We start from the raw sequence: 23,126 nt of genomic DNA on the forward strand, positions 1-23,126 counted from the left end.
AATAGTACCCAATTCCACTTGCTCACGAGTAAAATGAAAGTGTACCCCAACATGTTTGGTGCGGTTGGAAAAAATGGGATTGCCGGCGAGAGCGATGGCACTTTTGTTGTCGATGTAGAGGATCGTTGGTTCAGTACAAGGAAAGTGTAGCTCTACCAGAAACTGCCGGAGATATATGGCCTCTGTGGTACAATCATACAAGGCCCAGTATTCAGCCTCAGTAGAAGATCCAGCAACAGTTTCTTGTTTACGGCTGGACCAAGAAACAGGTGCTGAGCTGAACGAGAAAATGTAGCCGCCATGAGAACGGCGATTGTCCGAGTCGCCAGCCCAGTCGGCAGTGTATCCCTGTAGTGTTAGTCCTGGTTTGAAATGTAAACCATAAGAGTAAGTACCACGTATGAACTGCAAGATACGAATACATGCATGCCAATGAGTGTGCTTGGGTTCATTAAAGTACTAACTGAGAATGGAAACTGAGTAAGAAAGATCCGGACCAGTGTGAATGAGCCAGAGCAGCTTGCCAACAACCTGACGATAGAGATGCTCATCAAAGGGAGGAGACTCCAAGTATTTTGAGAGCTTGGTTGTGGGATCCAAGGGAGTGGCAGCTAGCTTAGGCTCGTGGGGAATGATCTGATCAAGGAGTTGAAGAGCATATTTCTGTTGAGAAACAAAGATGCCACCAGAATGCTGAACAACTTCCATGCCCAAGAAATAGGAGAGAAGACTGAGATCGGTCATCTCGAATGTGGTGCTGAGTTGAGTTTTAATGAATTGAAGTGTGGTGGTGGTAGAGCCCAAAAGCAAAAGATCATCTACGTAAAGTAAGATAAAGCAAACCCCCTCTGAAGATTGATGTATATATAAATTCGGGATCAAAAGGAGTGGAATGAAACCCATTAGTTTTGAGGAAGGTGTCTATTCGGTGGAACCACGACCGAGGTGCTTGTTTAAGCCCATAAAGAGCTTTGCGGAGACGGAATACCTTATTTTCATGGCCAGGAGGAGAAAAACCTGGTGGGGGAGCCACATAGACTTCCTCATCAAGGTAGCCATTGAGAAAGGCACTCTTGACATCCATCTGATAGATAGACCAGCTGTGATGAGCGGCTAGGGCGAGAAGAAGGCGAAAGGATGTTAATCGAGCAGTAGGTGCAAAGGTTTCCTCATAATCGATACCATGTTTTTGGCGAAATCCTTGCACTACTAAGCGAGCTTTGTACTTGTCCAGTGTTCCATCGGCTTTGAGTTTTGTTCGGAAGATCCACTTGGTTCCTATGACCTTTTTGTGACTGGGTCGATCGACCAAAATCCAGGTCTCATTGCGATCAATGCTCTCAAGCTCATGTTTCCATGGCACATCAGCAGAGAGAATAGAGGAATTTTTTAGAACATCTCTTTCATTGAAGACCACATCACGGCGAACAACAACTTTGTTTGTGCGAGGATCAAATAAGCGATAAGCTTTGGCTTCCGCTGAGTAGCCAACGAGAAGTAGAAGTTCAGCACGAGGTTCTAGTTTACCGCGAGCATCATTGGGAGTATGAGTGTACGCCCGGCGTCCAAAGATGCGGATATGAGAAATAGAGGGTCAGTAGCCATAGAAGGCCTCAAAAGGCGTCATGTTCGGGATGGGCTGAGTAGGGCAACGATTAAGGAGATAGACAGAAGTATTCACAGCTTCTGGCTAGAGACGTTCAAGCAACTCGGCTGCAAAAAGCATGAAACGTGCCATGTTCATGACTGTGCGTTGTCTCCGTTCGACACGAGCATTTTGGGAGGGCGAATTGGGAGATGTGAGATGGCGTTGGATACCATACTCGTGAAGGAAGTGAGTGAATTCATGGGAAATGAATTCACCACCATTATCACTACGAGCAATCCCAATAGGCTTTCCCGTTTGGTTCATGACCAATCGAGCCCAAGTAGCAAAGAAGGAAAAAGTGTCAGATTTCTCTTTCATGAAGAACACCCATTGATATTGAGAGTAATCATCCACAATTAAGAAGAAATATTGTGAGCCATTCAATGAAGGAACAGGAGATTTGCCACTAATATCGAGGTGGATTAGACGCAATATCTCACTGGCTCGAGAAGTGGAATGAGAAGGAAAAGGAGTTCGGCTTTGTTTGCCTAATTGGCATGGACGGCAAATATCTTTGGCTCGCGATAATTTAGGTAGGCCATCAACCAGATGATCCCAAGACATTTCATATAAAGAGTCATAGGACAAATGTCCCAGACGATAATGCCATAATCGTTCTGTGTCAGTTGGATCTTTCAAGGTAGCAAGACCATGAAGCCGATGAAACTTAGAGCCGGTATTGGAGGGAGTCTCAAGAAATTGAGTTATGAGGTACAGACCATGAGGTTGGGCTTCGCCCCGAGCTAAAAGGAGTCCCGATGTCTCATCTATGATTTCGACATGCATCTTTGTAAATAGCACCGCGCGACCAAGAAGGCAAAGTTGATGGACGGAAAGAAGATTGACCCCTAATTGGGGGACATAAAACACTTGATCCAATCGAGCAAGATTGGGGCCTTTGTCGGTATCAAATGTGATTGAACCAACGCCATGAATAGCGACAGAGTTATGGCCACAACGGACTCCCCCTGTTGCCGGTTGGCGAGAAATGAAGAGATCATGATGAGGGGTCATATGATGAGTGGCTCCACTATCCACAATCCAAGGGGCTTTAGAGCCACATGGAAGAGTATGAAATGCTGATCCAGATATGGATGGGGAGGAGTCAAGCTCGGTGATATGGATCAAGGCTTGAGAAGTGAAGTCTAGAGAATCTCCAGTGGACCAGTCAGACAGGCCTTCGGGAGTTATGAAAGGAGGGGATGGGGTGAAATGATTAGTGACATGGCCCTGTGGTCTCCAAAGACCAGCGTTAGGTGGAGGAGGACCACTCCTAGGGCACCAACGAGGTGGCAGAGGAGTCGTGGTGGGGGGCTGTGGAAGAATGCCTTTGGCTTTGGAGCGACATTCGTCATCAACATGCCCAACTTTCTGGCAATGCTGACAAAACCGATTCTTTTTGGGAAGGTTGTGCTAGGCGGGTTTAATACCAAAGGAGTTATTGGAGTTAGGAGTGGGAGAGGGCTTCCCAGAGCTGAGTTGATCTTTTTGAATCCCCGAGAGAAGAGCCCCCTCTGAAGCAGGAACACTATGTTTTTGGTGGACCTGAGAGTAGAGACGAGCATAACGCAAAAGTTGACATTCGAACTCATAAAAAGTAGGAAGGGAGGGTTGAGAAATGATTTGCTGCATAAAACTAAAATACTTGGCCGGGAGATTGTTCAAAAAGAAAGTAACTTGGTCATCCTCGGATTTGGGAGGACCAGTTGTGGCAAATTCAGCAACTAACCGCCGGTAGTTTGCCAGTTTGACCTTGAGATCATCGTCAGCAGTGACCTCAATGCTTCAGCCACAGAGATCAAAGCCAAGCTCGAGAATCTTTATGCCACATCTACTGGACCTGACCGACGAGCTTTATCTGTTCTATTGCATGATCTATCACTCTCTGAAGTAATAGATAATGGTAAGTAATATTTGGGTACTCTACCCTGGGTTGTTTCCCAAAAATGAATGAAATAAATGATGTGTGTTGAGTCTAAAGGTCCTCTGCCTTGGATAGTCCTCCTAAAATGATGTATTGCTTTTATATTTATGGTGTGTGGCTTCATGTCCCTAATTAGTCCCTGGAGCCAAGAGGGGGATGTACTATGGGAGCCATGTATTGGCTTTGATAGGGTCTCATTATCAGGCCTGGCATGTGAGTTCCAAGATTTGGTGCATTGGTTTCCTAGACCACTGAGTTATTAATGCATCCATGCTGAGACATGAGCCTCTAAGTCATGTTTGGGACGTCAAGCCATGTGAGTGCTCAATCCGACCTCTAAACCATGCTCAGACTTCAGCCTCTGAGTTAGTATGGGAGCCATGTCTAGTTCTGACATTGCATAGCGTAAGAGATTCCGTCATTGTCATGTTCTGTCCTTGGTTCCATTCCAGTAGTCTCTCACCTTGCCTACATGGGGGGGTGTTAGAACATGAAGTCAAGTTGAGTCAGTTTAGTGTGTTCTAGTGAGTTCAAGTGTGAGTTTTAGTCTAGTGTGTCCTATGCATGCCACGTGTGTGGGCTCTATATAAGAGTTGTACTTATCAAGCCTACAAGCTCTTTGGTCTACAAGTGAGTACTTTCATTTTGGTTCATTGCTATTGCTATTTCATTTCCATTTCATTACGTCTCTCTTTGAGTATCAATATCTCTCTCCCTAGCCTACCCTCTCTGTCTCTCCCTCTCCACCATGTGCCTTCAGGCAACACGTTCATCTTGCCACCACTCTCTTCAATATATGGATAAACACTATTTTCTCCTTGTGTGCAATTTGAAAGCAAGGCACAAAGGGTTCCAGGAAGACCACCAAGCATTGTGAGCATTTCTGCACGGCATGGCCTGCACGTAACTTCTACATTCTCATGCCACTGGTTGTATAGCCCACCGTACTGAGTGTTTGCACCTACTTCCGGCTTATGATAACCGATGAGCCATGACCTGGAGAAGCAAGCTACAAGACAGCCAAGATTCTCTTTTTTTTCCAGAAAAGACAACCAGGATTCTCCTTCAGGGGCTCACGCATAGCTGATTCTTCGTATTGTTTTCAAAGCCTTTAGTAGAACATCCTTTTTCCACCTCAGATGAGGGGGGGTTGCGCTTGAAAGAGTATCAGGAGATTCTGATACCAGCCTTGCATTCAGCCCAACCTTTCTGTCTACATGGGATTCCTGCCCTACCCTCCCTGCTACTTTTACAACCCCAGCATACAGATTCCAACTCCTGCTAGGACAATATATAAACAGTCTTACCAAACTTGCAATGTAATGAAGGCGACAAGGAGTTTCCAATAACAACCTCAATGGAAGAAAATCCACACACGCTTAAGTTGCCACTCTCCCATGCTTGAGTGATGGCTATCAAGGACATGTCCAAAAGCTCTGCAAAAAAGAGACATTAAAAGCAAACCGGTTAAGTTAGCAAAAGCAGTAATTTTTTCAATAAGAAGCGAGCTTTTCCCTTCATAATCAGCATGTACAACTATTCTAAAACAACAGCACTGAGATGCTATTGGAACCCGTCATGAAAAGAATTGCATACTTGCCTGCGAGCCGCAAAAGTTTACACCAGCTTGGAACCAACTCTCCTATTTGGTTCAGTGGACTCTGAGATCTTCTGTTTGATTTGTTTTGGTTCTCAGGAGCATCACTGACTAAGCTTTGCAGCATTGGAAGCAATCTTTCCTCTAGGGAAAAGATCAATCTACGAAGCTAATATCAACCAAGACAATGATTAAGTACCAAAATTGAAACAGTGGTAATTTGCAAAGCTGATAACACCACAAATTCGATATACATAGAAACAAACTGCGACCTCCCCACCCCGGGGGGGGGAAGAGAGGAGGAATAACACCTGCTCAGTCTCCTTCATATCCATGTCGTCCAGGTCGAGAATCTCAGATGCCAACCGTTCAAAGACTGAATTCAGCAATGATCCCATTGATTTTGTGTATATACTGCTTCCCATTACTGTTTGCCAAATCATACGAACCTTTTCCAGCAGAAAAACTACCTGTAGTCCATCCATTCAACTCACACTATATTTTTTTACAGAGTCAATCAAGCCAAGGCTTCTTCAAGAACAAGTGCAACTAGCTGTTACTTGTAAACATTCAACATCAGAAGCAAGGACCCCCCCCCCCCCTCCCCTAGCTCTATACATGACAGGCTTTGGGAGGGGATTAGGAGTTCCCCACCAAGACCCGGTTCTACCACGATCGCTTTTTGAGAGTATCAGAGGATGGAGTGATTGTCAAACCCCAATACCTAGTGCACAGAGGAGACTCACATGCATTGAGGATAGCCACTGGGCAAATGCGGGTCTCGTCCCAACAACTGAGAATTAAGACAGGGAGAGCCGCAAGCACACCAGAAGATCAGCAGATCTGCAGGTTATGCACACTAGAGGAGCTGGAGACCAAGAAGCATTTGCCCGATCTACTATGAGATCCGTGGACACTACAATTGTCTCTTTCGGGAGGGGCTTGGTTTTGGGCCACTCTCGTGATTGATCCACTTTCATGACCAAGTCTGCGTTGGCCTCTATATGATTCAGATGCAACAACACTGAGAGAGCCTACTGAGACAAACCAAACACCAAGAGGTAGGGGTAGAGATAGATCGAGCACAGCAACATGTCACCGATTTCTATGTATTTGAGTCAGCCCTAGGGCATGGTGGCACAGCAACATGTCACCGATTTCTATGCATTTGAGTCAGCCCTAGGGCATGGTGGCATATAGGAGTAAGAGCAGAGTGGATCAACAAGAAGACACGACGTGGAGCGGCGGAGCCAAAGACAGAGACCACGCACGATGCAGAGTATGACCAGACCACGTACGATGGAGGTCCAGCCTATCTCATCTCTCCTTAGAGGGAACCGTCTGAGCTGAGGTTTTTGCTTGTCGAATATAGAGATCGCGGAGACCACACCCCCTGCCACAGTGAGAGAAAATTCAACGAATATCAATACGAGATATCTTTGCAGCTCACCGGAGAGCCACCATGGCACCTGGCTATGTATTTTGACTACTGGTACTAGTTTTGAGTTTTGAGTTTTGAGCTTCAAGCTTATTAGTATTAGTATAGCACTCCACAAGGGCCGTAACAAGCCCTTTGCCTCAGCCCACAATGGCTTGTATTAGTTACTTTGATTGTACTTTGTCTCATATGGTTGCTAGGCCTCCCGAAGACGTAAACCTCTCTCTCTCTCTCTCTCTCCCCCCACTCCCCCGGTGCATGCAAAACAAGTTTTCATGAGGAAGACAATAAACACTCCATAGCACAGCCTCTGATCACAAGGTAAACAAAGGTAAGGAGCCTCAATGCCAGTCATATGACCATGATTATCTTCACTGATTCACACATGAATCTAAATTCAGCCGTAAAACCATGTCTAGCACACAAAATGATTTGTACATGGATAAAAGGGGCTAACTCTGTCTTCAGGCAAGAAAATCTAGAGCAGCACACAACCTCCTCATATTATAACATAATAGTCAACCTTCACTATAAAAAAAAGAGGCTGAAATGTGAAGTAGAAAGAGAATTCAGAATTAACCTGGTCAATGGCAAGGCTTGCCATCTCATAAGCTTGGATTTTATTTGTATTCTGAAACCCATTCCCCTGATCGAGAGCCTGTAAGCCACAGTGAATTAAGATATAATCAAAATCCCTCTCTGCGAAGGTCACCTTAATGCAAGACAAGAATAGCACAGTTCAATCCGAGAATATATACCTGATCAAGGCTAGACCTAATGATCTGAAGCTGTTGCTCAAGAGTATCAGCTGCTATTCCTTGAAAAAGGAGAGCTAAATCAACAACTACAAATCTTTCTTTCAGCTTTAGAGGGAGTGTTTCTCTATACTGCACATGAAGCACCACTGAAAGAACTTTTATAAGAGTCAAAACAGGCAAAATGAAATTTCCAACAACCTTGCAAATAAATCCAAAATAAAGCATGTGGCATAGATAACAAATGCCCTCTCAATTGATATTTCATTTTGAAACCAGCATCAGGACCCACAGACCAAATTTTGTTAATTGCTCCTCTTTAAACTCAATTTGCTTGAACTTTTTTTTATAGAGAATCATGTGTAACAGTCCATCCTACATTATGCTCAAGTAAGAGAGAGGAATCATCAATGCCTAGGTGTTCGACATATGTGCAAACATAGATAGGACTAATAATCAAAATCCTTTGTGCATCCTACCTAAAGAACTTGGAAGTTAAAAAGACTCATAATAAAAGAAAACAACCACTATAAGTGGCAAGCTTTCCCATATTGCCACATTGGAAACACACACAAGTATTTTTATGCCCAAATAACACCAATTGAAGATGACTTTGGGTTAAGTTCTACGCCTCGGTAAAATACCTTGGTGTACCTAGGAGATATACCCAGTGGCTCCATACACTTTATCTAAGTCAATTTGCTTACCTCAACACAATCTGATGTACCTGTGACTCCAGCCTATCTGACAGATATCACACATCAAAACGTTTCTGCCACTAAAGCCTTTTGTTCATATAGGCACCTTACCACTGTGTGTTGAGGTGATTCATTTGCGTGCCGCCCATATACGTCCTTCAGTCCGCTGCAGCGCCTTTGGATCTGTATCCCATTACTGTTCATCAGAGTTTGGATGGAGCTCTGCAGTTCCCTCACAACATGCAGAGTACTTCCCTCAATGCACAACGATTGCGAATGGCTGGCTAGTACACATGCTCACACACAAACGACGATTGTGATTGGCTACACACGTACACATGCACAATACGGGAGTGGCTGCAATCTTGCAATCTTCCATATGAAACTTCTTCAGGAGACTGTCACACACTTTAGCTGACCCATGAAGGTGCTATCTGAATCTCTCCAGAACCCAATTCCAAGACAATAGTCCATAAGTCCAAGATCTTTCATGTCGAACTCTACAGAAGATAAGTCTTTTCAACCTTTTGATGAAGCTATCATTGCTTCCAGTGACAACCAGATCATATACGTACAAAAGTGCAATAGTAATGTCTTCCCCTATTTTCGTATAGATTCTAGCTTTGATGCTATGTTGATTTCACCGCCAATTGGGCATAGAAAGCAAGCCATGTATGACAATGTGGGAATGCAGCCACGCATGCAAGCCATAGCATATGCTCCCATGCCTAATGTTCAGCCAAGCATGGCTCTCCCTAGTAAAGGGAATGCTGCAAATATACAACCATCTTTGGGACAGCCAATATCAAATGTATATAAAGAATTTAAGGATGGTGGTTCTCATGTCAAGTTTGATACATATAATGGAGTATAGGATAGGTACAAAGCCCTCACATTCCTTCAACAGTTTGATGCTGCATTTCTTGGGGGTTTGTTTACAGAAGCATCCAAGATGAGGAAGGTCGCCACATTTTTGAAAGGCAATGCACTTAAGTGGTACACCAACCTTATGCTTCATGGAGATGCACCTGCTACTTGGCTGGAATTTAAGCAAGTGTTCTCTTCTACTTGGCTTACTCCAACTTTTGAAGTTGAAGTACTTTCACACTGGCATGACTTGTCATACAAACTTTGCAAGAATCTTGATGATTACACCCAAAGGTTTTGGGATGTTTTGCTGCCATTGAGCTCTTACAGGCATGTTTCTTTGAAAGAGCAAATAGAGAGGTACTATTGTGGATTGCCTAGTGAGCTACGTGATTATTGCATCAAAACCAAGGTGGGTTCTATGACTCAATTAATTGAGAATGCAAGGACAGCATATGCATGGATGGAGGAGAAGAATTTGGGCTTTATGGACAGCAAGAAAGAAGACAACAAATGGGCTGCCAGACACCAGGATAAGGACATCAAATCTGAAAATAAAAATTATGGCAAACGACCGTTTCAAAAGGGAGGAAAAGCCCAATTCAAAGCTGGTCAAAGGCGTGGACAGCCTAATAAACAACCCCGTACCAAGTTATCTGATGAAGAGAAAAAGTCACTCATGGAGCAAAACAAATGTTTTATATACAAAGGAGAGAGACACCACTCTTATAATTGCCCATTCAAGAAAAGAGACAGGTCAGATGATGATAAGAATGGTGATAAACAGGCTGATCGGAAGGGCAAAAGGCCTAAACCTTCCACAGGACTTCTTCCAAATGTGATTGGGAGTTTGCCACATGCACATGATGAAGAAGAAACGAAAAAGCATGAGATGTGCAGAGCATGGGGAAAAATCAGAAATCAGAATTGTTTGTTTTTCTTTGATTCTGGGGCAAAGGCGAATTTCATAACTCCTGTTATGGCAGGAAGGCTTGGCATCAAGCCTGAGGAAATGGGGCCATCCGGCATGTGTGATATGGCCAACCCTAAACTCAACACACCTGTCACTCCTATCATTGGCAAGTTGAGGATGCATATCCAAGGATATCAGGATGCAGAGGACTTCTACATTATGCCTTTGCCAGAGTGTGATGCTTTGCTTGGGATGCTTTGGATGTACAGGGTGGGGGCTGATGTGCAGATGAGAAACAAGAAGATTTCTTTAACTCATAGAGGCAAAAATCATGTACTTGATGTAAAGTTGAAAGGGGAGTCCATCCCTGTAGTTTCAGCTTCTTGTATTTCCAATGTAATAAAGCGTCATATTTCAGCGTACTTGATTTTTGTCAAAGAGGACAGCCAACCAGTTCAAGAAGGCTCTACTCTTTCTGCTTTAGATAGAGAAAGGGCTACTTTTATTTCAGATTTTCAGGATTGTTTCTCAGATGCACTTCCTCAAGAATTACCTCCCAAGCGGCCCGAGGATCATCAAATTGATATAATTCCAGGAAGCTCACCGCCTAATATACCTCCCTATCGTGTCAGTAAGGCACAACACGAAGAGATAATGTCACAAGTGAAGGAACTCTTGGAAAAGGAATTAATACAGCCAAGTAATTCTCCTTACTGTTCCCATGTGTTGCTTGTGCAAAAGAAGAATGGCAGTTGAAGAATGTGTATTGATTATAGGGCTTTGAATAAAGTCACAATTAAGAACCGTTTTCCAATTCCACACATTGATGATATTTTGGATCGGTTGGAAGGTTCCTCAATGTTCAGTCGTATTGACCTTAAAAGTGGATACCATCAGACAAGGATACGGCCTGAAGATGTCTACAAGACTGCCTTCCGCACTTCATTTGGCTTATATGAGTTCCTTGTGATGCCTTTTGGTTTGACTAATGCACCTACCACTTTCAATAGAATGATGGACATAATTTTTAGAGCACACAGAAAGTTTGTGGGCACTTTCTTCGATGACATCATTGTGTTCTCTAAAAATGAGCAGGAGATGCATGAGATTCATTTTCTCGGTCATATAGTGTCAGAGGATGGAGTCAAGATGGATCCTGCAAAAGTTGAGGCCATAAGGAGTTGGCCAATTTTGAAAAATCTGCATGAAGTCAGAAGCTTTCTTGGGTTGTGTTCATACTATCGGAGGTTTATAAAGTACTTTGCAGAAATTGCTTCTCCTTTGCATGCTTTACAAAAGAAAGCTGTACCGTTTCGGTGGGGACCAAAAGAAAATGCAGCTTTTGAAGAGCTGAAGCAAAAGTTGTGTTCTGAACCCGTTATTATCTTGCCAGATCTTGCAAAACCCTTTGCTGTAACTTGTGATGCATGTGGGAACAGCATAGGAGGCACTTTGATGCAGGATGGCAGAGTGGTTGCATATGAGAGTAGAGTTCTCAAAGATGCTGAATTGTACTTGCAGACATACGAGAAGGAAATGTTAGCAGTGATACATGCTTTGACCACATGGAAACATTACCTTCTTGGAGCTGATTTTTATGTGCAGACAAATCATCAGTCACTTAGATATTTTCACGCAGAGAAAATTATCTGAAAAGCACATGAGATGGGCTAACTTCCTCTCAATGTTTCATTTTCAAATTGTACATGTGCCGGGTAACAAAAATGTCGTGGCTAATCCACTTTCCAAGAAACCACAGCCTGAAGCAGTCTCCAAGAAACCCAATGTTTCAGCAGTGAGCATTGCTTACAACAATGTGTTAGATGTGATGAAAGATCAATATGTTAATGATGCCGATTTTTCAACTATTTATGATCAGCTTTGTGATGGTCAAAGGCATGATCACTATATGTTGAAAGAGGGTTTCATTTTGATGCATGGACGACTCTATGTCACTGATCAGATGCGATAGAAAGTCATAATGGAAAGTCATGCTCCTCCATATGCAGGACATAGGGGAATTACAGCAACAATTACAGCAGTGGAGCAATACTTTTATTGGCCATCTTTGAGGAAAGATGTGGAAGAATATGTGAGAACATGCATGGTTTGTCAGAAAGTAAAGTCCAACAGGCAGAAGGCACCTCGGTTGTTACCGCAGGGAATTGGTATTCACAGAAGGTGATTGGGTTTTGCTGCGTTTTCAGAAGGCAAGGCTGAAAAATAAGAAAGGCAAGGAAAGGTTGTACACAAAGCTGAACATACATTACTATGGTCCTTTCCACGTTTCTGAAAAGATAAACGAGGTAGCTTACAGGTTGAAGTTGCCTCCGCATTGGAAGATACATAATGCCTTTCATGTGAGCTTATTAAAGCAATATCATGGAGATATTCCCGAGGATTTACCTGATGAGATGCAGCCTGAAGTGGAAGAACATGATGAACTTTTGGTCCCAGAGCAGATTCTGGCACACAGAGATAGAAAGCTCAAGGGTAAAGTTATCCGTTGCTACTTGGTAAAATTTCAAAATTACCCATCACTTGATGCGAAATGGATGGAGGAAGGTGAACTGGTAGATTCACCTGGGATATTGCAGCTTTACCTTGATGCTTTCCAATTAAAGCCGACTGCCGGGCTCCTACTGGTAGTTTAGCAGAGCGAGCGTCTGGAGCATTACCTGCTGTTCGAGAGGGGGATAGCACCTCCACTCCCTCAGTACAGACAGGCTCACCTTAATTTCATGAGGTCGCTTGATGATACTGTATGTTTCATCCGAGATACTGAGCTCACAGTATTTCTGCTGTGAGACTTCATGATATTGATGCATCTTGACTATTGATCGCTGAGGATCACATAGATTTTGAGCAGTGTATATGGATGGATGCATGCCTCTCCTAGCCATATTTTCACTGTCTCTGTATACTATAGCTGCGGCTTTCTTGTATACTCTTTTATGCTATATTTCGTGCTCACTCCTGTGTTTTGGGGCAGCAAACTGTGGTTTGCTGTTTCAAGAGTGGGGTATGTCACGGGGGCATGAAATTCTAAGTACTTTAATGTACTACAAGACCATGACAACGTTGGTTTTAAAAGTCCAAGCATGGGCTTAATAATGTGTAATTAAACGCGGCATGGTGCCTAGCACATAAGCGTAATTAATCCCTAGGCCCAAAGGCATTCCAAGGAATTAAAAGAGTGGTTGTTGGAAAATAATGATGTGGCATTTTTAATGGGCCCCCTAGAGGGCCATGTACCTTCAGTGGCCCCCCCTAGAGTTCCAGGTGGCTCTAGTACCTTCTACATGCTCCTTTGCCATTCCTGGACCTTCCTGAGCCTTCTAAACTTCACGTGTTTGGTTTTCTCTCTCATCTTCTCCCTTTGTTGAGATTTTGGACTGGTTTTTCAGCCTCCTTCAGCTGAATTCCGTTTTTCTTCATAACTCCTCACCTGTTTGGATTCCTCGACTTCCATTTGGCCCGATGGCTTCCCCTCTGCCTCCCCTTCGTAGTGACATGCTTTTCCCTCCGTGCATTTGGTAGAAGGGGCAGAGCTGAGCACTTTTTTTGCTGGTCGAATTTGCAAAAGTGGCTTTTTCTGGACCTTTTTGCTTCTACCGCCTCCTGGGCCTCTCCTCTTGCAAAGCTACAGCTTTCTGTTGAATTTCGAGTGGTCCCACGCGCTGGTTGACTTGTTTTTCTCAGTTTTGGAGGACTTTCCGGCAATGAAACTTCTCCAAAACCTTCTCAATGCATTCCTCTCTGAAGCACGCTTCTTTTGAGCCCAAGAACTCCCATTTCTTCGTGATAGAAGTGCTTCTTTTCGCATTTTTCAGTGGAATTCTTGCTGGTCGGCTCTTGTAAATGCTCTTTCTTCATGCCTTTGCACTCCTCTTTGGCTGAGAATGCAATTGGGCATTGGCTACTATGTCCTCTTGGCGATTGAGGACTTGGTTCGAGTTTTCAAGGCTTGGTGAGTTGTGATTTTACTGCTGCAATTTCTTTTTGCCATAAGCTATTGGTTGGCCTCGTGTGCCGCCTCTTTCTAGGCTCACAGGTGCCCAGGCAGTGCTACATGAGTCATTATTTGGTTGGGTACTTTGCTGATTTTATTTTGGAGCTTTGAAAAGCTTTGTGAATGCCATCTGGAAACGACTCAAAGAGAGTGCAGCTGGGGTGCAGTGTGATTGCATCTGGACAGCCAATGGAATTGCACTCGGAAAAGAGAATGCCTTTGGGTTGAGCCTATGGGTTAAGTGCACTTATGTGATGGTGTTCTATGCTTGAAAGCCTTGCGAAGGCTTAGTGAATTGGGGCTGCGTGCTCAGTTGCAGGGAAGGTCTCCCAGATGCAACTTGTAATCATTTCACTGTGAAATATAAAGAAATACCGAAAGGGGCGCCACGGTGTTTGGGGCCCATCGGGTGCACTTGTCTATGTTTGTTGAGCAGGGGCATTCTAGCCTCCATCCCTTTTTCAGTGGTTTTGTTTGTGAACAAATGGGTAAATGCCAAATGGTGATCATGCAATGGTTAATGGTTGTGATATATGCTTTGTGAGCTGTAAATAAGTGCTGAAGTGATTAAAGGTTAAGTTCCACTGCCCTCTGAGTGATAAGAGGCCGGTTTCAGACCCTCCATCATAATAGATACATATGGGACCTAGCTTTTTGGAATCAAGCAATGGTGGAGGATCTCCTTTTCAAATATGTGCTGGTATTTTTTGATGACATCCTCATCTACAACAAGGATAAGCAAGAGCACATCAGAAATGTCAAGCAAGTGCTGGAAATTTTGAGGTTGCATCAGCTTTATACTAAACCCAACAAATGCACTTTTATGGCACAAGAGGTTGAGTATCTTGGTCACATTGTGAGCAAGGATGGCATTCGATTGGATCCTGCAAAGGTGAAATGCATTGAGGATTGGCCGCAGCCACGCAACCCTACTCAATTGAGGGGATTCCTAGGTCTTGCTTCCTTCTACAGGCGCTTTATTCACAAGTTTGCCGAGAGGGCAGCCCCTCTGACAGACCTTTTGAAGAAGGATGCTTTTATGTGGTCTACAGATGCACAGCGCAGCTTTGAAGACCTGAAATTCGCCCTCACTCATGCTCCTGTGTTGGTATGCCCTGATTTTTCACGTACTTTCATTGTGGAGGCAGATGCCAGTGGCAAAGGATTAGGGGTTGTGCTAAAACAGGAACATGGGGTAATTGCAGGAAATTGGATGCCAAGGAACTAGATTATCATTTGTATGATCAGGAAATGTTGGCTATCCTCCATGCTTTCGAAAAATGGCACCACTACTTGTATGGTAGCAAAATCAAGGTTAAGACAAATCATAGGACACTCAGGTATTTCCTTACGCAGCCAAACTTGTCAATGAAGCAAAAGAGGTGGCTGGCTAAGGTTCAGTCTTATGATTTCGACATCGAGTACAAGAAACGGAAAGAAAACATGGTTGCAGATGCCTTATCCCGTATGTGGGCTTGCAGTTTGTCTGCCATTTCTACCATCTACCAGGAGTGGATTCATGGTATTCAAGAAGAATACATGCACGATTCTAAGGCAGCTTCCATATTTGTGGAGTTATAGAGGCCATCGAGCCAGGGGCATGATGAATTTAAGCTGCATAATGGGCTGTTGTGGTCCAAGGACAGAATTTATTTGGTGCCAGATTCAAAGTACCGGCATGCTGAATTTAAGCTGCATAATGGGCTGTTGTGGTGCAAGGACAGAACTTATTTGGTGCCAGATTCAAAGTACCGACTGCTGGTCTTGCAGGACATGCACTCATCTCCTATGGCAGGACATGCGGGTATTACTAAGACATATGAAAAGGTCAAACATAGCTTTATCTGGGATGGCTTGTGGCGGGATGTAGTTAAATTTGTCATTGAATGTTTGCCCTGCCAGCAAAATAAAGTGGACAGCCGGTTACCTGCGGGTCTCTTGCAGCCATCACCTATTCCAGAAGGCAAATGGACTCACACTGCTATGGATTTCATCACAGGGTTGCCTTCCACAGAGCGGGGATGGGATAGCAATTTTCTGGTGGTTGACAGAATGGCAAAGCAAGCAAGCCCATTTCATACCCACTAAGACCCGTTATTCAGCATCATAGGTTGCTTGGCAGTTCATCAAGCATGTTTTTTTGGATCATGCTTTCCCTCAGGAGATTGTCAGCGACAAAGATGCAAAATTTATGGGTCACTTTTGGCAGGAATTATTTACAGGAGTGGGTACTTCTCTTACACCTAGCACTGCTTACCACCCTAAGATGGATGGACAAGTATTTGAGGCATTTCTGTCATGACACACAGAAGTCTTAGGATAAGTGGTTGGCACTCGCTCAATTTTGTTACAACAGTACCAAGCACATCTCTATTGGCATGAGCCCGTTCGAGGCTATGTATGGATGCACAGTGGGTATGCCATCTTTAGTTGCAGACATGGCTGTGAAAAATCAGCAAGCAAGAAATGACTTGGAGAGTATGGATGCCCTTCTGCAATTGGCTAAAACGAATATGTAGGATGCCCAAGCCAAGCTGAAGAAGTATGCGGATGAACGCAGGAGGTATCTGTCTTTTAAAGAAGGGGATTATGTGCACTTACGCCTCCATAAGAACCGTTATGCCTCGCTGAAGGGTAACACCAACACGAAGCTTGCTCACAGGTATTGCGGTCCCTACAGAATCATCCACAAAGTTGGCGAGGTGCCATATGAGTTGGAGCTACCCAGGACCTCCAGGATTCATAATGTTTTCCATGTGTCCTTGCTGAAGCCACATGTCGGACAGCATGTCCAAGTACTTCCTGAGCTACCACCTATGGATGAGGAGGGCCACATACTCTATGTTCCGGAGCGCATCATGGGTTTCAGGGATCACGTATTCCGAAACAAAGTCTACACCGAGTATCTTATCAAGTGGCAAGGACTCCCTGAAGATGAGAACTCATGGCAGCCAGAGAGCATTGTCTAGGACAATCCCTATCTCCTACCGGGCTGATTATTATTTGCTGTTTGCTGCACCTATTTAACAGCCCACATATGAAATTTTGAGGGCAAAATTCTATGGGAAGGGATGGCTGTAATGAAGGGGGAAAAGAGGCCAAGTTAGAGGCCCTTTAGGGGGGAAATGTGGAGGGACTATATAAGTCTCCATCCACCCCCTACTATGTACTTTTTGATGTGACATCTAATCCTATCTACTCTCCCTTCCTCCTTCTTGCCTACGCTCACTCACTCTCTCTCTCTCTTCCCTACTCCATTTCAATCTCTCCCTCTCTTTCCTACTTCATTCTCTCTCCTACCCTTTTCCCTCCCTCTTCCCCTCTCTCTCTCTCTTTCCCCTTTCTGCTCCTCTATCCCCCTTTCTCCAAATCTGTCCCTACCCCTTCTCTATAGGGTCCACCTCTGCCTCAGCTTCAGCTTCAACTTCAGTCTCAGCTCCGGTCTCAGTTACATCGTCATCCTCAGCTTCAACCTCATCGTCAGCTCCCAGTTCCAGTTTCAGCTCCACTTCCATCCACAGTTACAACTACTGGCTCTGATATACCCCTACCCATGACATCGATTGCTCCACCCTCCCCTAGGATAGAGGGGTTGTCACTGACACCATCTCTTCCATCTCTCCCTTTTTCTCCCACTACAACTCTCTCTCCGATTATGACACCTACAGCAAAGGCTTTTATGACATTGACTAGGCAAGAAGCAAAGGCAAAAAGTCTACTACAAGCTATGTTGTTCCACTCAGCGAGGACAGTATTTCCTAGGTGAGCAAGAAACAAAATACGATTGCTCTTTCTTCCACTGAGGCTAAGTACATGGCAGCAAATGCAGGAATGTGTGAAGTGACTACCTGGTGATCTTAGCATAGTACAGGAGACTGAAGTCCCTACTGGTTACAACAGTCAATCATGCATTGCTTTGGCTAAGAAACATGTGGATCACTTGAGAATGAAGCACATTGATATAGATATCCCTTCATCCATGAAAGGTGGAAAATCAGCAGATCCAAATGATCTATTTTTCTACCAAGGACAATCCAATAGACATGCTCACCAAAACTATATTAACAAAGGAGAAAATTTTTATATGCAGGCATCTCCTTTATATATAAGGTAACTTTTTTGGAGGGAAATTGATGTTGCATGATGATGTAATCTCTAAGAATCGAGTCGGACTCCTATAACCATTTTGCATTATGGGTAGGATTGTTGGGCTGCGCCAACATGGATTGGGCCCTCATGGGTTTGTAATTGTCAACGTTGCACACATTGCGGAAGCATAAACTTGAGAGAGTAATTGAAAAAGAAAGACAAAAATAAAGTTTATTAAAGTTTGCTAAAGACCGATGGGTCTACGACACGTCCACCATAATCATATAGAGCCATCCTGGCATCATCATCCTCATGTGGGGTACATGTCCACCAGAATCATATAGCCATCCTGGCATCATCATTCTCATGTGGGGATGCACTCTGATCCAATACAATACAATAGACAAACAAAACGTCAAGCTACACCCAACGGCAGACTAGGCAGTGTAGGCAAGAAGCCCGTAATGGATTGTTGTCTGCTATCTGGGTGAGTAATCTATCGTGCCCTCCTAGCCACTACCCAACCTCTGACGAGCGCCAATGTAACCCCGGTCGGCTGCACCCCAGGTCTGAAAATAGATATGTCAGCGAGTGTGATATGTGCGTCTGTCCTCTGCCAAGTGTGCCGCATCTCGGTTTCATGGTCTATGCCTCTCCTACTAACCGTGGTTGGGATAGCAACCTGCTCTACCTGGAAGAACTCTGTGATCCTACTCTGGGATGGACCGGCACGGTCCCCTACTCCTGTCTCCTCGATCTGATCGGACAATCTCTATGCCAAACTGCCTCGTGAATAAAAGCTACCAAGCATCTCTCATCTAGGTATAGGAGGAGTCTGGAGAGGCCCTCAAATCCGTCTCTGAAAAGGCAATGTAATCTCATAGTAGACTGGGCAATGGAAGAAAAAGTGCTCCTCTGACTCCACCTCATGGCACTCACACAATGTGCAAATACGACCGTCCCTGGGTATCCCCTCTCCTCACCCACTCTCGGTACAGAGTCGATGCGATGATATACGTAACTGTCCAAGGGCAATCCTGAGTGAATGTGGTCGATGGATCTAGGTGTACCCTGGTGGATGATGCCCTCCGCTCAAAAGTGCAAGCAATGGTCCCAATAGAAACTGAGCTCTGCATGTGCTAGCCAAGTCCTGAATGTGTGTAGCTGCAGGATATCCTCCCGAATGATTGGGTTGAATTCGTTGCCCCGAAATAGGACAAATCGAGCGTCAATGCTGTACTGGAAGGGTGGCAGCCTGTCTATATGAAACCCAATCTCTCAAACCACCGCATGTGCATGCATACCAACATCTCTGATCACCCTGAGCTGCTGATGCCATGGAAGATGCTAGTGCCAACCAACGTAGCATGCATCGCCATGTGGTACATGAGCCATACGCGCGCACACGATAGAGGTAAGTGCTAGTCTAGAATGCCGCATCTAACTATAGTGGGGATGCCCTGAACTCAGCCCGAATGATCTGATGAGGAACAGATGGCTTGCTGCGTATCATCCGTAAGAGTAGAAGAGCGTGTAATCTCTCCACTCAAATCCACTCTGTGTCAAAGAGGTCTGGTCCCCAACAAGTGCTACCATACATGCCCGAGACATGCCCACGGTCTCGGACCAAGGAGTTGAAAAGGAGAACCTTGGTCCGCAGGACTTGATAGTGCGAGTGGAAGCATTGTCTCTCCAATCGGGCTAGAGAGGCGTAACCTCTACTCATGCAGCCCTACATCGCCGGTCTCATCGTGAAGATAGGTCCAGAAAACAGAACTCCCAAGTATGTGTCACGAGGACGTGAAATTATGGGACTTGTGATTTGCAACTCCCGTAATTTGCACACGACTGACTTGAGCCTCTCTGGGGCGTAAGGGTCCGGCCATGGGGCGAGACTTGGGGAATTAAAATTCCCTAGTGGGCCCTTGGAAATAGTGAATGTGCGCCCAATTACTAGGCAATTAATTCCTAGGGCCAAAGTGTGCAACAGGGGGGCCAAAAGAGTGGTGCAATTAAAAATTGCTAATTTTAGCACACGACTCCAAAAAGAGCCTAGAGGCCTTCTTTTGGATTCGGAAGGCCAAATCAGTTCAAGAAGAAGAAGCCAGATCATCAGTTGTGAGCTGCTAGAGCCTGCCAGGTGCTGCTAGAGCAAAATCACCTTTTACTAGGAGCTTCCAGAGCCTGCCAGGGAAAATCATCATCAACCAGGGCCAGTACCAATGCATCCACGGCCTGCCGGACAAAATCGCACTTGATCCAGGAGCCTATTGCAAATTGCGATTTCAGCCAGGGTGTCCTGTGCAGATTGTGATTTCACTTGTGAGTCCTCTGGGCTGTGCTAGGTGATTGCACCCTGTTCTGGAGCTGTTTTCAGGTGTTTCCAAGCTGCTACATGAAACTGCGATCTGTTTCCAGGTGTTTCCAAGCTACTACAGAAAATTGTGATTTGTTTCCAGGTGTATCCAGGCTCTGCAGGATCTGGATTTTCCAGCCCCGGTGACCTTTCTTATGTGGATACGGGTAGAAGAAGGCTTGTCTTTGCCAGCTTTTGTTGTTCCTGGATTGGTTGCTAGCTAGTCATTGCATTTGGGTTTCTTTCCTCGCGAAGAAAGGCTGATTTATGTTGTTGGGCAGTGGCCAGAGAGGCTATAGATTGAGGCTACCCGTTGGGCTATGTGGCTGCAACTCCTCATGCGGGCCCATCAGCCCATGCACGCATCATCACTGAAAGCGGAGAGGCTAGGAACGGGGAGTGGAAAGGCTGGATGTGAGTCCTGAGCTTTCTAATGAGGGAGTGACTGGTACACTGTGATTCTCAAAAGCTAACTCTGCTTGGACATTCTTCAGCTTTAAGTCTAGCAGCTTGTTCTTCTCCTCCCACAGGGCCTTCTCCTTCTCCCGCCAATACTGCTTGTCCTCCACGTTCAATGACCTTCTCCGCCTGCTCGATGGAGAGAGAGAGAGAGAGAGAGAGAGAGAGAGAGACACACACACACACACACACACACACAGGTTGAGGCAAGATAACTTCGTTAACAGCATGGAGATGCATTGCTAGCAAATGGTGTGGGTGGAAGAAATGGAATGATCAAAGTGTGAAAAGGGGGACCTCTTTATAGGGGAATCCCTGGCAGTATAAAGAGAATCCCTGGCAGAACTGACCGACCAGCCGACTGGTACCCAGCCGCTTGGCCTAACCTAACTGACCGACTGACCCAACCCAGATCTGGTCGGGTTAACTCAACCTAGTCTAGGTCTCAAGTTGGCCTCTAGCTGGCCATTAACATGCCTGGTTATTAGCCCATTATGTGGCTTATACCAGGCCCTAAACCCACTTGCTAACACACTATACCTCTATCTCGGTAGGCACACCCACAGAGCACCCCTTATTGGAATGGATAAGACGAAAAGTCTTTCCACACACTTACGTACACAAGACAAGAGATGTGAATCGGCTTAGTAACCGATTGCAACCGCAAACGTCCTATAAGATGTAACTGTACTCATGCAATACGGTCATTCTTTGTGTGCATCCCCCCGAGTCTTCTCGCTCTCGCTATGGCTTTCTTGCTGAGTTTTCTCAAGCCTCTTGGCTCTTTGTCTCTTTCTGACATGGTATCAGATGTTCTTTTCTCTCCTGAGACCTGTGCTCAGCCCATAACTTCCGCTGCCCAGCGTCTCCCTGCTGGTCAATCTATCTATGGCGCACTCTTTGCTTCCTTGCAAGAATCCTTGACACTTCAATCTCGTCCTTTACTTGTTTTTCAATGCGAAGACAATTCCCCAGGCACTGCTCCTTTCCTGCTACACCGACCTAATCTAAACCGCTTAAGTGATGACCCTCCTGCAAGCTCCCACACAGGCGCCGTCACTCAACCTCCCAGTGACCATAGTCTGAAGCATCCCCCTGCAGACACCTCCCATGTCGCTTCCCTGTTCAAAGGCGCACTCTCTACGATGACGCTCATTTCCTCAAGCGCTCACCCAGATGCATCGCACGTTGTTGCATCTGCTCAAGGAGCTCCTTTTATGGACGGACTTCCCTTGAGTATCATCAAAGGCCCTGCTGTGATTCTCAAAGGCCCTGCTGCAGCCACAGCTAATGGCTTGATTCAGGCCTCTGCTGCCTCTATCGCCTTGACAAGAGGCTATGCCTCCAAAGGCTTCAACGTCCAGCCATCACCAAGTTCTCACAGCAGCATACACCTTGTGCATAGTGCTATTCAGCCGCCCAATGTTGCAAGCTTTACTTCCTCCCTCAATCTTGGCGATGCTTTGTATCTTGATAACAACACCGTTGCACTTAGTCCGGACGAGCAATCAGCTGCCTCTCATCACGTTGCAGACAAATTTGACAAAGATTTCTCTGTTGGTGGACTTCTCTCTGTAGGCACTGATCACAACTCCATAATTGTTGATCGCCACATTGCAAATACAATTATTGCATCTTGCAACTACATCGACAACCTGCTCAATGAAATCAAAGCTCCACCTACCGTTTGGTTCTCCATTCTGCCGATGTTTCACTGCGATGACCATTTCTTGGTGCATTTGATCACCTCCTACAGTGACAACACAACCAGTCAAGATTTTTCTGTTGCATACGGTGCCTCCTTCAGGCTGCATAACAATTTTCCACACGTTGCTGTGATGTTCGTGCCAACTGATGTTCCTCCGGGCACCTGTTTCACTCTGCTCAGCCATGGTTCACGAAGCCTCATCGATGGCTGTGCTCACTTGCTTCCATGCAGAGATCCGGGCGCACTTCATGCAAATGTGGTTGCATTTCAAGATCAAGCTCTAAGCAACGTCAAGTTCCTTCCTTGCTATGTGGAAATCTTTATGGCATTACTGTTGTCTACGCACCTATGACTTTCTTTCATACAGTCTTGATCAACTACCACATCTACTGCAACAACAATCTTTACGGACCGTTCCCAAGTTTTGTTTCCTCTGCTTTGAATTATTGTTCCTTGCTGACCAGAAAACCTTTCTTCGAGCAATATTTAGCCTTCATCCATGGCCCACCTCACCAAGCTGCAGCCCAGACTGAAGTATTATCTAGCAATAGAACAATTCAGATTGCAAAGGACTTCCTACATGCTGCTCCTTTCATACACACTGAGTATGCAGATGATTCCACACTTCTCTATCCAGCACTTGCAGCTTCTCATGCACGCCT

At 45.1% G+C, this 23,126-nt stretch overlaps 1 protein-coding gene across 3 annotated transcripts in view; it reads right to left on the bottom strand.

The window, feature by feature from the left end:
- The window catches only part of ATZW10 (centromere/kinetochore protein, putative (ZW10)), a 56,651-nt gene that overhangs the window by 12,473 nt on the left and 21,052 nt on the right, over positions 1–23,126 (bottom strand). For 2 of the 3 annotated variants that reach the window (XM_087399942.1, XM_087399941.1), the window contains exons 9-13: positions 7,366–7,494; positions 7,188–7,265; positions 5,481–5,639; positions 5,173–5,338; positions 4,926–5,008 (exon numbers count right to left, since the gene is read on the bottom strand). In XM_087399942.1, coding sequence (XP_087256068.1) covers positions 4,926–5,008; positions 5,173–5,338; positions 5,481–5,639; positions 7,188–7,265; positions 7,366–7,494 — 615 coding nt within the window. Of the gene's footprint in view, positions 1–4,925; positions 5,009–5,168; positions 5,339–5,480; positions 5,640–7,187; positions 7,266–7,365; positions 7,495–23,126 lie in introns of all 3 variants that reach the window. The other variant, XM_087399943.1, reaches the window with a different exon arrangement.

The sequence above is a fragment of the Dipteris shenzhenensis genome, chromosome 28 (genome assembly GCF_047967505.1).
Source record: "Dipteris shenzhenensis isolate YYH24624 ecotype China chromosome 28, Dip_SZ_1.0, whole genome shotgun sequence".
Lineage (NCBI taxonomy): Eukaryota > Viridiplantae > Streptophyta > Polypodiopsida > Gleicheniales > Dipteridaceae > Dipteris > Dipteris shenzhenensis.